Source organism: Elephas maximus, chromosome 3 (assembly GCF_024166365.1).
Source record: "Elephas maximus indicus isolate mEleMax1 chromosome 3, mEleMax1 primary haplotype, whole genome shotgun sequence".
Lineage (NCBI taxonomy): Eukaryota > Metazoa > Chordata > Mammalia > Proboscidea > Elephantidae > Elephas > Elephas maximus.
Genome location: NC_064821.1, coordinates 36,722,211 through 36,737,811, shown reverse-complemented (window position 1 = coordinate 36,737,811; position 15,601 = coordinate 36,722,211). Strand labels below are relative to the sequence as shown.

Sequence of the window (15,601 nt, the reverse complement as noted above, 5' to 3'; positions counted from 1 at the left end):
GTTGACATGTTGTGGGGTTGGTAGCCAATGTCACAACACAATGTGTACTAATTGTTTAATGAGAGGCTAGTTTGTTCTGTAAACCATCTAAAGTACAATATTAAAAAAAAAAAAACTCATGAAGTGAAGGAAAAATTTTGGGGCAGAAACACAACCTGTATAAGGCAGGGCCATGGTAGCTCCACAGACACATGCAAACTCCCTGAGGAACCAAATTGCTGGGCTGAGGGCTGTGGGGACCATGGTCTCAGGGAACATCCAGCTCAACTGGCGTAACAGAGTTTATAAAGAAAATGTTCTACGTTCTACTATGGTGAGTAGTGTCTGGGGTCTTAAAAGCCTGTGAGCAGCCATCTAGGATACTCCACTGGTCTCACCCCTTCAGGAGCAAGGAAAAATGAAGAAAACTAAATATACAAGGGAATGATTAGTACAAAGGACAAATGGACCACATCTACCACAGCCTCCACCAGACTGAGTCCAGAACAACTAGATGGTGCCCAGCTACCACCACTGACTGCTCTGACAGGGATCACAATAGAGGGTCCCAGACAGAGCTGGTGAAAAATGTAGAACAAAATTCTAACTCAAAAAGAAAGACCAGACTTGCTGGCCTGACAAACTGGAGAAACCCTGAGAGTATGGTCCCCGGACACCCTTTTAGCTCAGTATTGAAGTCACTCCTGAGGTTCACCCTTCAGCCAAAGATTAAACAGACCCATAAAACAAAATGAGACTAACAGGGCGCACCAGCCCAGGGGCAAGGACTAGGAGGCAGGAGGAAACAGGAAAGCTGGTAATAGGAAACCCAAGGTTGAAAAGGGAGTGTTGACATGTCACGGGGTTGTCAACCAATGTCATAGAACGATGTGCATACTGACCATTTAATGAGAAACTAGTTTGTTCTGTAAGCTTTCATCTAAAGTTCGATAAAAAAAAAAATTGGGGGGCAGATAATGGTGATGGTTGAACACCATGATGAACATAATGTCACTGAGCTGTACGTGTAGAGGTACAGAAACGGCAAATGTTCTGCTACGTATACAAAAACCAAAACCTAACCTGTTGCCATTGAGTAAGTCCCTGACTCATGGCAAACCCGTATGTTACAGATTAGAACTGCTCCAAAGTGTTTTCTTGGCTGCAATCTTTATGGAAGCGGACCGCCAGGTCTTTCTTCTGCAGTGCTGCTCAGTGGGTTCAAAATGCCAACGTTAAGGTTAATAGTTGAGCACAAGCCATTTGCGCCGCTCAAGGACTCTTATTACATATATATTTACAAAAAAACCCACAACTAAAAAAAAAAAACTTATAAAAAAACTTGAAAGGGTAAAAAGAGGATAGCAGATATGCCATGACTTGTGGCACACCCGCCTCCAGGGGCCCCATGGGGGATTTGGCAAAGTCCAGACTCTCTGAGGTGGCTTCTGGGGTACCCTCCTTACAACTCAGGCTAGGCTAGGACCCAGGAGGCAAGTGCTGTGTCCACCTGGCCCTTGGCTGGGGAACAATATTGGTTACTTAAGTGTCGACAGGGGAGAGGCTATGAACGACCGAAACAAGGACTCGAAACAAGGACTCAGAAGGGACCATACAAAATGCAAGTGGCCTTGTGGGATGGTGGGCTTACAGGCGGACCCCTCATCTACCCAGTGGTATCGTTTGACCAGAGAAAGGCGGAGCTCAGGGACATGCCAGGCTGTCACTGGGGTTCGTGTGAACTGTGGAACTGCCTTGGCTGGAGTGATCCCTGCCAATGGTTTCCTTGAGCCCAGCACTAAAGGAGCACAGAACCCCCAAGGGCGGGCATCAATTTCTGAGTCCCATGCATCACCTATGGTGGGGGAGAAGGGCCACTGGCAGGTCCTCACCTTCTATCGCGTCTGCGCTGACCACGTGACTGGCGATGGGCGTGGGGTCCACATAGGCGCTTCCAAGGGCAGGGCTGATGGCTGCCACACTGGCCGCTGTTCAAGGACAGAAAAGGAAGGGTCAGTGAGCAGGACACAGGGCAGAGGAGTTTCTCATCAAAGGACATGACATGGAAACAGACTGAGCGAGTCCCTTCTGTCCTCTCTCTGAGCACGACTGTACTGCTTGCTTGCTTTTCTTCCTCTTTTGTTGCTTCTCAAAAGTGGCCTCCCTCTTCCTCATAGGATTCCTTGGCTTGATGGATCAGTCAATTTTCCCAGGTGAAGCAGTCACCGTGGTTATGTCCACATGGTGGCCCCATTTGTTACGGAGGATAACTGCTCCATAGGGTTTTCTTGGGAAGCAGATTGCCAGGCCTTTCTTCCCCAGTGCTGCTGGGTGGGTTTGAGTCATCGCCCTGTAGGTCAGTAGTAAAGTGCACACCATTTGCTCCACCCAGGGACTTTCCTTGGAGCCAACTAGGCCAGTGTTTACACGGCCTTTTCCTCTCGCCTCACTGCGAGGCCTTATCTAGGGAAATGGCACCAGCCAAGTTTTATGTCGTAGGAAGTTGCAAAACAGTGGACAGCTGCTGACCAATGTATCAGGAAGGCAGTGCGATGGCGCAGAGGGGAAACAGAAGGGGCTGAGTCACAGCCCAGGTTTAAAATGCCTGTGTAATCCTTCCAGTGATCTGACCCGGCAAATCTGATTGGTTTTCCTCCTGGGAAACTGACGATGGAACTGCCAAGAATGGAACGACCCCAGCAGCTGTAATGCGGGTCAAGTGAACGCCACGTCTCCTTCTGTTATGGACTCAATTAAAACCAAAAAACCAAACCCATTGCCGGTCGAGTCAATTCCGACTCATAGCGACCCTGTAGGACAGAGAAGAACTGCCCCATATGGTTTCCAAGGAGTGCCTGGTGGACTTGAACTAACCTTTTGGTTAGCAGCCGTAACTCTTAACCACTATGCCACCAGGGTTTCCATGGACTGAATTGTGTCCCCCAAAATATGTGTTGGAATCTTAACCTCTGCACCTGTGGATGTAATCCGGTTTGGGAACAGGGTTTTTGTCTGTCATGTTAATGAGGCCACACCAGTGTAGGGCAGGTCCTAAACCTACTGACTCCTGAGTGACAGACAAGCCAGCACAAACAAGGGAAGACAGATGCCACGTGGAGATCACTAAGGAACGGAGGAACAGGAAGAAGCTGAAAGAGACAAAGATCTTGCCCCAGAGCTGACAGAGACCTTTCCCTTAGAGCCGCCGCCCTGAATTCAGACTTCCGGCCTCCTAACTGTGAGACGATAAATTCCTGTTCATTAAAGCTGCCCCCTGTGGTATTTGTTCCAGCAGCTGTAGGAGACTAAGGGGCCTTCCAGAGTCTGTGAGCATCCCCTGTCTACTCTGCAGTTGTCCGTCAGCTGAGAAGACAGAGAAGGTGATGAAAACACAGGCCCTTCCCTCTGGAACGACCAGGTACAGCTGGGCTGAGAGGATGCTTGAAGGGCCCTGTGAAGATGAGGGGAGAAGACCCTTGTCCACCATGTCCTAACAGAACTGGAGCCAGACCAGCAGCACTGGGAATGTCAGAGCTGGTGGCCACCCTGCAGAGAAGCGAGTGAGGGACTGCTGGCCTAAAGCACAGGGCAAGTACTCCCCAAGGAGGTATGAGGGGTCAAACCGTCAACCAAGCCCAAGGGGCCCCTTGCATAGGCCCCACATGCCGGGACCCCAGGTGGCTGCCATGGAGGGTAGAGGACTGCGGGTCCAGCCCGCCTTGGGACATCTTGAAGGTCCCTGTGTGCACCGGTCCCCAGCTGGGCAGGTCATTAAACACACAACGTTGCTCGTTTTCCTTCATGTAGGTCTCCCTGACCAAAGCACTGCTGACGTTTGGCTCCGGAACATTCTCTGTGGTGGGAGCTGTCCTGTGCACTGTAAGGTGTTGAGCAGCATCCCTGGCCTCTACCCACTTGATGCCAGTAGCACCCCCACCCCGACTGTGATAACCACAAATGTCCCCTGGGAACAGAGTCACCCCTGGGTGAGCACCTCTGCCCTAGTCTTTGATTCTCAAACTTTTCTGGAAGCTTTAGAGCTAGAAAGGCTGAGAAACACCCAGTGCAGAGGCCTCTCCATGCAAGAGAAAATGGGGTGCAGGGCCTCAAGCTGCTTAATGAAGAAAGCCCAGAGCTCCAGAACCTGGGCCCCTGACAGTGCTCAGAGGGGGCTGTGGACGACAATGGAGGACCTCCCAGCTGTGCCCCCACAGTCTCGCCCTCAGGCTGGCTCCCTACTCACCCTCGGCCCACCAGTAGGTGAAGGCAGGATCAGGGGTCTGCACAGCCATCTCCTTCACAATCACTCTTGTCACATCCTGGCCCCGCTTTCTGCTGGTCTTGGGGGCTTGTGGGGGACGGTCCCTTTCCTGGCTTGAAGAGGATTCTGACAGAGCCTCTGATGTCCTGTCAAGAGACGCCTCAGAACAGCCTGTGGGCTCGGAGGTAGTCAGGCCTGGCGATGCCTCAAAGTCATCTGAGTAGGCTGAGCTCACGGTGGGGAGGTCCTCCTGGCCATCCAAAGATGCCGAGCTCACACTGCTTGCCGAGGGGTCTCGGGACAATGGTGGCTGGCTGGACGCACCCCCCTGCCCGGCGCTCAGACGCTCGGAGACCTCGCTTTCGATGGCGGGGCCCTCCTCACTGTCTGAGAACGCCGTGCTCCAGGCCTGGACGTGTCTTGGCAACCCCTGCCTAGCAGGCCCTTCTGCCCGTGAGCCTGGGCTAGATGGCTTTTCCCGCCAAGCACCTTCTCCCTGAAACAGAGAATGGCAGAGGTAACAGAGGTGCCCTACATGAGCGGCTGCTCAAAGTACCACAGCGTCCATATGAACAGGACACCTGGTAGTTCCAGCAGGGATTGGGGGTGGGCCTCCTTGAGGCATGGGCAGCAGGTGTGACCCATGGACAGACCTTCAGAACCCTCCTGGCATGCGCCACACACAACCACAAGGATGCCAAGAGCAGTCAGGCAGTGCACGGACAAGGCTTATTAAAGTTTAATCACGGTGTGCTGTGGAAGCGCGTGCTCAACAGTGCATGGGTTACCAACACGTAAGAATCCTGACAGCACCCTTGGAGGAGCATGTGTGGGCACAGCTGCGCACAGACATGTGCTAGGGAGCGCTGTAAGTGGGGCGAGCTGTAACCATGAGCTAATCGCTCAGCCGATCCTGCGTCACCTAAGACAGGGCTTCGCCTTGACACTGCTGACATTCAGAGCTGAACCATTCTCTGCAAGGGGGCTGTCCTGGGCACTGTAGGGTGTTGGGCAGCACCCCTGGCCTCCACCCACTCGATGCCAGCAGTGCCCCTTTGTGGTGACAACCAAGTGTGTCTCCAGACATCCCCAAGTGTCCTGGGGGCAAAATCACCCCCATCTGAAAACCACTAGAGTGAATAGATAGATCAATGGATAAAAAAAAAAAAACAAAACAAACCCACTGCCATCAAGTCGATCTTGACTCATAGTGACCCTATAGGACAGAGTAGATCTGCCCCATGGGGTTTCTAAGGAGCAGCTGGAGGATTTGAACTGCCGACCTTTTGGTTAGCAGCCGAACTCTTAACCACTGTGCCACCAGGGCTCCCATGATGGATAGATAAGATAGATAATAGTCAGACAGACGGACAGATGGGGTCTCTCCTGCTAAGGGAGGTTCTCAGCCTTGACAGTATTCACGGTTGGTTCCAGATAATTCTCTGTGGTGGGGCCAGCCTGTCCACCGTAGGTTACTTTGTAGCGTTCCTGGCCTTCAACCAACAGATGCCAGTACTCTCCCAGTTGTGACAACCAAAAATGTAACCAGACATCATCACCTAGTGTCCCCTGGGGGGCAGAATCACCTTGGTTGAGACTGACTTAAATAGCTTCTGCCTTAGATGACACACGACCACCTACAATTGAGAATTCATTGTACTCACTTCCTGTTCCAGGTCTAGCTTCTCACTGATGGCTGGAGCCAAGTCATCAAGGGATAGAATATTGATTCTAAAATCTGCAATGAAAAAAAGGAGTGTGACAACGTTGTTTGTGCACTTACTTCCAGAATGTCAACCCTTGAGCTGCAGGCACAGGGGATGGGTAAGGACAGGCCCTGTGGTCAGTAAGCTGGCCTGGGTTGGAGTCAGGGGCCAGCAGACTTTCTCTGCAAAGGACCAGAGGATCAAGATTTCCAAGCAGTCTCTGCTGTGACCCCTCAACCCTGCCACAGATAACACCTCATGAACAGGCGTGGCTGTGTGCTGATAAAACTTTATTTATACAAATAGGCAGTGGGCCTGCAGGCCCTGGTCCAGGCAGATGGTCAGAGAGGCTGTAAGAAGTGTGGTGATAAGTGTGCCTGCATGCCCAGGGTTTCAAGGTTGGCCTGAGAGGGATGGGCAGGGCAGTGGGGGGTATCCGGGGGTCCTGGGGACTGTGGTGGGAATGGGACATGGGCTCAGAGCCGCCTGAGCACTCACTCAAAGCCAGTTCTATGGCGCTGAGACCTAAGGTGAGTGCCGTGCTGGCGTGCCCACTGGCCAGGGCAATAGAGCCTGAATTGCGTGCACTCGAGTTAGGAGCACTGAGACCGGGTGAGGGTGAGGCAAGGCCCTCTCTGGGGACTCCACTGCCTGAGGCCGCTCAGTACCCCCAGGAGTAGGAGCTGTAGGATGGGGTGACCTCCAGGGCCGGGGGACCTCATAGCCCTCAGAGGTTTCCTCTCCCTCCTCCCACAGTTAGGTACACAAGAAAGGATGCACTGAGTACAGCTGATGCCTGGAAGGAGGCCCAAGGTGTTCCGTAGCCCTGGGGGGAGGGAGGGAAGGATCTTCTAGAGGAGGTGGGAGGCAGAAGGGAGGGGCCTGTCTGCAGACAGCGATCTGCCGGCTCGGGAAAGGTCAGCTGAGTGATGCGGCTGCGGGTCTGCAGCCTGTCTGCCTGTATAAAAATGGCTGCAGGGCATTGTCAGGCCTCCGCTAACTTCAGGGAGAGGGAATCACCATCTGCCTCAGCCCAAGACTGATTCCTATGAGGCGGAGGTCAAACATGCCTACACTCTCCATCTTTTCACCAGTTCTGACACCAGCCATCCCTCCCACAGCACTCTCTATTTCTCTGCTGCGTTCAATAAATCATTGCAATGGTCACACAGAACTCACAGACCATACTCACAGTTATGGGGTTTATTAGGGAAGTAACAGGCTACAACTCGGGGTGAGGATCAGGATGCGTGTAGGCAGCGTCTCCCTTCTTCAGTTCAGGACAGCTTTCTCAGCTCTCTCACCCTCCTGAGGATAGGCTCCTCTTACCCCCCTGAGGACAGGATCCTCTTGGTCCGCTCAGGGTAGGCCTCCTGTCTTGGCTCTCGGCCTGACCTCTGCCCTGTTCAGGCAAGTGTTACATAGCTCTTTTAGCTCTGCCAGTAAGCGCCCAGAGGCATCTCACTCCACCAGCTAGCCTCCTGCCTGAAGGCGCTCAGTTCTCTCACTCTGTGGGTTGGCACGCCCACAGTAGCCGCCTTGCTCAGTGGGCCAGGGAGCCCATCACAGGCATTCTTGTATTGGTCTCCTGGTTCTGTTGCTGCTGTTTCTAGGGTCTAGGAGGTTCTCAGCACAGAGACCCCAGGTCTAAAAGATTTGCTCTGCTCCCAGCTCTTCTTTCTTGATGGCAGTGAGGTCCCCCCTTCCCGCCTCTGGGATGGCTCATTTTAAGTCTAGCAGGGTAGAAAAATGAACCAATCCCCTTGTTAGGTTCCATACACCTTATTTGCATGGTCCCACCTCTCAAGGTTCCATGCACCTTATCTGCATTATTAGCAATGCTGTCCAGTCCTCTTGGTGGGCCACAAGCACCTTGTTTGCATAGTCCCACTCAGTCATTTTGTTGGAGACAGAAAAGCATGGCGAGAAAGGTCATATAAAAGCAATTCACTGCACTGCAGCTCCCCGCTTCCCCAAAACTCCCTGTGGCTCCATAAGACCCCAGGTCAAACCCTTCCTCACCATGGACCTTCCGCTCTGTCCCTGACTGTCAACTACATTTCATGGGGCAGGAAGCACAGAGTTGAAAAGATGAGGCCTCTGGGTTAAGTCGCCCAGCCCAGCCAGGGCCAAAGTGGTGGGGAAAGTTCTAGACTCTCCACCCTGGGCAATGGTGGCTGAGGAAGAGAACATCACCACCATAGCGGCCAGCCCTCCCTTATGCTGACTGTGAGCTGGGGCCTGTGAGGACTTTGCCTCTGTTACCTTGCTGGTGCTGAGCCCCACTCTGGGGCACATTCTACCCCTGTCCCCATGGTACAGGGGAGCAAGGGGCACAGAAAGCCTGAGGTTGCCCAGCCAATTGTTGTTGTTAGTTGCTGTTGAGTCAATTTTGACTCATGGTGAATCCATGTGTGCAGAATAGAACTGTTCCATAGGGTTTTCTAAGCTGTAATCTTTACAGAAAAGGAGCCCTGCTGGCACAGTGGTTAAGCTTTTGGCTGCTAAGGGAGGATTGGCGGTTCGAACCCACCAGCCACTCCGTGGGAGAAAGATGTGGCAGTCTGCTACCGTAAAGATCACAGCCTTGGAAACCCTAGAGGGCAGTTCTGCCCTGTCCTGTAGGGTCACTGTGAGCTGGAATTGACTCAGTGGCAGACAGCAACAATCTTCACAGCAGCAGGTCACCAGGACTTTCTCCCACAGGGCCACCGCGTGGGTCTGGACCTCAGTCTTTGGGTTGGCAGCGGAGCACTTAACCCTTTACAGGACCAGGGCTCCTTATTCTAACGCTGAACAATGTTGAAATAATAAGAAATATTCTAATCTTGATTGGGTAGAGTTATGTTTCCTCTTCTGAATTTAAAAAAGAGACAAATTCCTCTTTTACTAAAAGAAAAACTGAGAAGGGTTTTTTTTCAGGTTGCCAAAAAATAACTCTAAAACCTAATCCGTTGCCGTTGAGTCAATTGTGACTCATAGTGACCCCACATGTGCAGAGTAGAACTGCTCCACAGGGTTTTCAAGGCTATGACCTTTTGGAAGCAGATCGCCTCCAAGGGCCTGGCCTGTCTTCTGAGGAGCTTCTAGGGGGGTTTGAACCCTTAATATTCTGGCAAGTAATTTAGCACTTAACTGTTTGGATCACTCCCTTTTTCGAGTTATCAGCCCATAATTGGTCAGAGTTAGTGGACGAAGATTTTACAGGCAGAACAAAAATCTGACCTTCCCCCTCAGCCACAAAAGGAAGCTGAAGAACTGGGTGTGACAAGGCGGCCACCCCATCTCTCAGCAGCACCTGCAACCTCCACACCCCCCTGACTCTGTGCACAAAAATGCTGCTTACCGAGGCTGTCACCGGTAGTTTCGGAAAGCGACTCCTCCTCCAAGGGCCTGGCCTTACTCCTTCCGAGGGAAGACGAGAGTTTGGGGTGCCTGGATGAGGTGCCTGTGACCGAGAGCACTGACGTGCGGGAGGCTGGGCCACCAGAATCGGGAGTCTGTGGGGAGGACATTCTTGAACCGATGTGGGGAGGGGTCCTGCTGCCTGACCGTGAGGTTGGTGGATGTGGCTTCCAGAATGGCTTTGGGCTGGGAAGCTCCTCGCTGGGTACAGACAGACCTCGTGGCCGAGCTGGGATCTGATCCGACTTTGACGGAAATAAAAGAGATGAAATTACAAATGCAGGATAATCAAGTCCTTATCATGCCACACGCAGAGCTGGGGCTAGTGGGGTGTGTGACCAATGCCTCACCAACTGAGCTGTTAGCTCTCCTCACCCCCTTTCTCTCCTCTCCACTCATTTCTGGAAGTCAAGGTACACGACTTAGATAATAAAATGTTGGGATTGGAAAGAAATCCTTATTTCCCACACTGGGAATAAATCCACAATCAGTAGTATCACTTTACCTTCAGATACATGGTATTAGTTACACATTTTCTAAATTAGAGGGCCGGTGTGCAAAGGATTAATACATTCAGCTGTGAACCAAAAGGCTGGCGATTCAAGTCTAACCAGAGGTGCCTCAGAAGAAAAGCCTGGCAATCTAATTCTGAAAGAGCAGCCATTGAAAGTCCTCTGGAGCAGTTCTCTGACACATGTGGGGTTTCCACGAGTCAGAGCTGACTCAGCGGCAGTGGGTTCACTGGCTACAACACGAAGAGGGCAGATGCAAAGGCTTTGTTAGAAACAAAAATAAAAACTTACAGAGAAGAGTTCCATTTGCTTTTTCTCACTGACTTTAGTGCTGGTGAAACCCTGATTCATACGTGTTTCTTTTTCTCTCGAAGGCTCCATCAGGCTTCCCAGTAACTTTTTCATTTCCTCTTTGTCGCTGTCTGGAGAGTCAAATGTTCTAGCAGGTTCTTTCTCCTTGGGTGTCGAAAAACTGAATTTTTTCCCAAAATGTGCTTCAGGAGAGATATTTTCAGTGGGCGGCTCTTTCTTCTTGAGGAACCTCGTGCCCTTCCCACTTCGTGCCTGGCTCTCAGCAGCGGGGATTTTGCCGGCATATTTCTGGGAAGTTTCGTCCGTGTTCTGTGAAGGAAGTTCAGCTACACTCCTGGTGGGGACCTCATCGGCCCCCTTTGGAAGGCTGGTGTCAGAGGTCTTCAGGTCAGACTCCACATCGGACAAACTCCTCTGTGCCTTGCGGCTCCTGATCTTGGTCTCTATCTGGGCCAGCTTCAGCAGTGCAGCGCTTGCCCGGATCTGGGAGGCGGTGGTCAGGATCCGGCCTGAGGAGGGCCTGGGCCCAACCCCCAGGACGGGGCTCTCTTTCGGGAATAGGTGTCTCTCACTCACTGTCTGGTTTCTTTTCAGGAACCTGCTCTGATTGCCTGTAATTTTGGTAAGACTGCTGCCAATATGTAAGTTTCTGATTGCTTCCATTTTTGAATCTTCTAAGGAAATATCGCTGAAGTCACCAAACATGTCCTGCACGGAGTGGCTGGCTTTTCTTGCTAAAGCCATTCTAGGGAGAAAAGAGAGACAACTTACGGTAGGAACAGCTCTGTTCATATTGTGCATTCAGTTTTCTCAAAGGTGCCCACTGCTGGGTGGGGGTCACGGCCCCCCCTTTGCAGTCTGGCCCTAGCCACCTTCCCTTCCGGCCCAATGAAAATGATGAGAATGACTAGCTACTCGGTTCCAGTCACTGCCACCACCCATCTGTCAGTGGAGGCTTGTGTGCTGCTACAATGCTGAACAGATTTCAGCAGAGCTTCCAGACTAAGATGGGCTAGGAAGAAAGGCTTGGCATCCGACTTCTGAAAATCAGCCAATGAAAACCCTATGGAGCACAATGGTCCAGTCTGAAGTTGATCAAGGGGATGGCACAGGATCGGGCAGTGTTTCGTTCCACTGTGCACAGGGTCGTCATGATTCAATGACAGCTAACAACCCCACTAAGTCAACTACCATTCAGCTCCAGGTATTAAACGAAACTCATTCAACATAACCGTTGGCGCCTCTGGGACTAGGTAGCGAGTTGGCCATCCGCTTAGCACTATGGTATATCATCTCCTCTCATCCTCATAGCACTTCTGTAAGTTGGTTACCGTCCTCCCTGTTTTACAAGGAAGTGGAGGAGATGGAAGCTCACACAGGTAGGTGACCAGCCAAGGTCACTGGCTGGGGAATGTTGGTGTTGTGCTACCCAGTCGATTCCGACTCATGGCCACCCATTTGACAGAGTAGAACTGTCCCATAGGGTTTTCTAGGCTGTAATCTTACAAGAGCAGACAACTAGGTCTTTCTCCCATGGAGCCACTGGGTTCTTTTAAGCGCCGACCTTTTGGTTAGCAACCAAGTGCTTAACCATTGCACCACCAGGGCTCCTTGGCTTGGGGGGTAGCAGAGCCAAATTCAAAGCTCGGGCCCAATTTCAAAGACCACACTGCCAACCACTGCACTTCTGGCCTCACCTGATCCCCACAACACCCCAACAGAGCCCTGCTCCCAGCCGCAGCCGTGCATCAAAGCAACCTCAGCTCACTCACGACAGCAAGTGAAATGCAATGTATGTTTCACAAGGTCCCCAGAAACTCTTATTACACTTAAAGTAGGACCACTGCCCTGGGTAGGGCCGATGGGCAGATGCAGCATCCTGCCCCCTAAAATGTCTGCAATGTGCTGCATGGGGATACTGGGTGTACTTTTCCGGGGAGAAGGGTGAGCACTTACATCAGATTCTCAGGGTTCCATTGAGCCTCTGTAATACATACCAGCCACTGCAAGATCTACAAAGATTTTAAAGATTTAGACCACAGCATGAGTGGGTATGGGCTCCGGCTCCTTAGGTGCTGGCATCCAGGAATTCCACCCCAAGGAATTTACCTGAGATTTCTCTTTCAAAAGTGCACAGAGAGACCCATAACCGGTAAGGGTCTAACATTCAAAATATATTTTTAAAACTTCTACAACTTTACAACGAAAAGACAAACAACCCAACCAAAAAATGGGCAAAGGACTTGAACAGACCCAACAAGTACATGAAAAGATGCTCAACATTAGCTATTTAAACTCAAAACCTGTTGCCGATGAGTCGATTCTGACTCATAGCGACCCTGTAGGACAGAGTAGAACTGCCCCATAGGGTTACCAAGAAGCGGCTGGTGGATTTGAACTGCCCACCTTTTGGTTAGGAGCCAAGGTCTTAACCAGTGCACCACCAGGGCTCCCGTTAGCTGCTGGTGGATTTGAACTGCCCACCTTTTGGTTAGGAGCCAAGGTCTTAACCAGTGCACCACCAGGGCTCCCGTTAGCTGGTAGGGAGATGTAAATCACAACTTCAGTGAGATACAACCTCACCCCCATTAGAATGGCAGTGATTTAAAAAAAAAAAGGAAAACAGCTGGTGTTGGTGAGGTGGTAGAGAAACTAGAGCCCTCATCCATTGCTGGTGGGAATGTAAAATGGTGCACCTGCTGTGGGAAATGGTTTGGCAGTTCCTCAAAAAACTGAACATAGAACTATCATACGACCCAGCAATCCCAAACCCAGGTATCTACCTAGAAGTGAAAGCAAGAACGCAAACAGAAACCTCTCCACCAACATTCACTGCAGCATTTTCACAACAGCCAAAAGGTGGAAACAACCAAAATGTGTCCACTGACAGATAAATGGATAAACACAATATGGTATATGCACACAATGGAATAGTCCTCAGCCATATAGAGAAACGAAATCCTGATGTGCGCTACAACATGGACAAACCTTGAAAACATCATGCTGAGTGAAATAAATCAGTCACAAAAGGAGGAATGCCGTATGATCTCACTTACGTGAAACAAGCAAATATATAGAAACCAAAGACTATCAGTGGTTGTCAGGGGGCGGGAGAGCAGGGAAAGGAGTGTTTCTGCTTAGGGGGCAGTGAGTTTATGTTAACGGTGGTGGAATAATTTGGAAAAGGATAGCAAGAATGGGTACACAATTTGAAGAATATAATTAATATCACTGACTTGCACATGTCGAAGTTGTTGAGATGGTATATGTTTTAGTGTAAATATTTTCACCACAATTAAAAAAGCGTGGGGGAGAATGAAGACGTATGTTCAAGGAAACTCATGGCAGCATTGTTTGTGTTCACCGAAAGCCTAAATCCATCCCTAGAGAACTGGTGAGGTCCAGGAGACCCATCCAGACAGTGGACGACTATACATCCATTAAAAAGGAACAAGGGAATCATCTATATTAGACTAAACAGTCAACATTTACCCTAAGGCAAAGATGAGAAGGTAAGGGTGGTGGTGGGAGGGGGCAGGGAACAGGGAAGCTAGATTAATGGCAACAGAACAACCAGAATGGAAATAATGAGAATGTTGACACATGGTGAAAAACGTAACCGTCACTTAACAGTGTGTATAGAAATTGTTAAACGGGGACCTAATTTGCTGTGTAAACTTTCACCAGAAACACAATAAAATATTTTTTAAAAAGGAACGAGGGAAAACCATCTGGCAGTTCTTCAAAAAGCTGAACACAGAACTACCATATGACCCAGCAATTCCAGTCCTAGGCATATACCCAAGAAAACTGAAAATATATCCACACAAAGACTCATATGCAAATATTCATGACAGCTATCATTTGTAATATACAAAAAGTGGAAATAACCCAAATGTTCACAAACTGACACATGGATAAACAAATTGTGGTCTAGCCATACAATGGAATACTATACAGCCATAAAGAAGAACAAATACAGATATAACAACATGGATAAATCTCAAACACATCATGGTACAGGGAATGAAACCAGATGCAAAATGCCACATAGGTTATGATTCCACTTGTTTGAAATGTCCACAACAGGCCAATTCATAGAGACAGAAAGTAAATTGGTAGTTGCCTGGGACTAGGGGTGGGAAGGATGTTCTTTGGGTGATGGAAATGTTCTAAAGCTGGAGAGGGGTGGTGGCTGCTAAACTTGGTAAATTTACTAAAAATAATGGAATTGTACATTTAAAAGGAGTCCCTGGGTGGTGCAAACAGTGAACACGCTCGCCCGCGAACTGAAAGGCTGGAGGTCCACTCAGAGGCACCTTGGAGGAAAGGTCTGGCGATCTACTTTTGAAACCTCAGCCACTTAAAACCCTATGGGGGGGGAACCCTATGGAGCACGGTTCAACACTGATACAGCATGGGGTCCACAGGAGTAGGAAGTGATTCTATGCAACTGATACAGGTACATTTAAAATGAGTAATTCTTATGTAAATGATACCTCAATCTGCGGCATCACTTGTGTTGGTATCGCCCAGTGTGGTACCTCACGGTGTCACACACCCCTACCCGACCCCCGGCCGGAGTGGGCGGGGCTGGCCGCGAAACCCCCCCTGGTTGGAGGAGCAGCCAGGCTCGGCCTGTCCCCACAGCTCCTCCCCTTTCCCGTGGGCCAAACTCTCCTTTTCGCCCTATGGCAGGTACCAAGACCCAGCTGCTGATACCTTAACTGGCGGGTGAAGGGGGGAGTGACGAGTTACCGCACTGGGTGACAGGTGAATCCAGCCCTAGTGACGCCACCGCGTTGACGGCCCCTGCCCCAGCTGCATCCGTGTGCCCACCGCCTCGGACCCTGGGGTCATTTTAAAGTCACCCTCTCTAACAGTGCCCTCCTAGTGACACCACTAACCTCAATGAAACCAAAAAACCAAACCCGTTGCCGTCGAGTCAATTCCAACTCATAGCAACCCTACAGGACAGAGTAGAATTGCCCCACAGAGTTTCCAAGGAGCGCCTGGTGGATTTGAACCGCCAACCTTTTGGTTTGTAGCGATAGCTCTTAACCACTACGCCACCAGAGTTGTCAAAATAAATAAACCAAACTTTGAAAACACTGCCGCTGCTCACACCATCCCGGCTCTTCCCCCAGACCCTGGGTGCCACCTGCACCGGACCACGCTCCTGAGTGGGGCCCAGGCAGAGAAACTGAGGTTCGCTCTCTCCGTCGCCCCCAATCCCAGCTTTGAAGAGTGCCCCCATTTCCTCCCAGTCATCTCCCGAGCTGGAGCGCCCCTCGCCCAGCTGCCGCCCACCGGCCCCTCCGACCTCCTCCCACGCTGTCCATCCGCGGTGGCCGCCGCCGCGCTCAGGCCTGGCACCCAGGCCGGAGGGGACCGTTGCCCGGGCAACAGCACTGGGGAGGAAGAGA

The 15,601-nt window shown here is 50.9% G+C and overlaps 1 protein-coding gene across 4 annotated transcripts in view; it reads right to left on the bottom strand.

The window, feature by feature from the left end:
• C3H19orf44 (chromosome 3 C19orf44 homolog) overlaps positions 1 to 15,601 on the bottom strand; it is a 22,461-nt gene extending 6,860 nt beyond the window's left edge. For all 4 annotated transcript variants that reach the window (XR_007516488.1, XM_049877310.1, XM_049877311.1 and 1 more), the window contains exons 1-6: positions 15,499 to 15,601; positions 10,155 to 10,920; positions 9,293 to 9,596; positions 5,905 to 5,978; positions 4,223 to 4,736; positions 1,872 to 1,967 (exon numbers count right to left, since the gene is read on the bottom strand). Coding sequence is in view for 3 of the 4 variants with exons in the window: in XM_049877310.1 (XP_049733267.1) it covers positions 1,872 to 1,967; positions 4,223 to 4,736; positions 5,905 to 5,978; positions 9,293 to 9,596; positions 10,155 to 10,919 (1,753 nt within the window). In the remaining variant the exon portion in view is untranslated. The remainder of the gene's footprint in view (positions 1 to 1,871; positions 1,968 to 4,222; positions 4,737 to 5,904; positions 5,979 to 9,292; positions 9,597 to 10,154; positions 10,921 to 15,498) is intronic.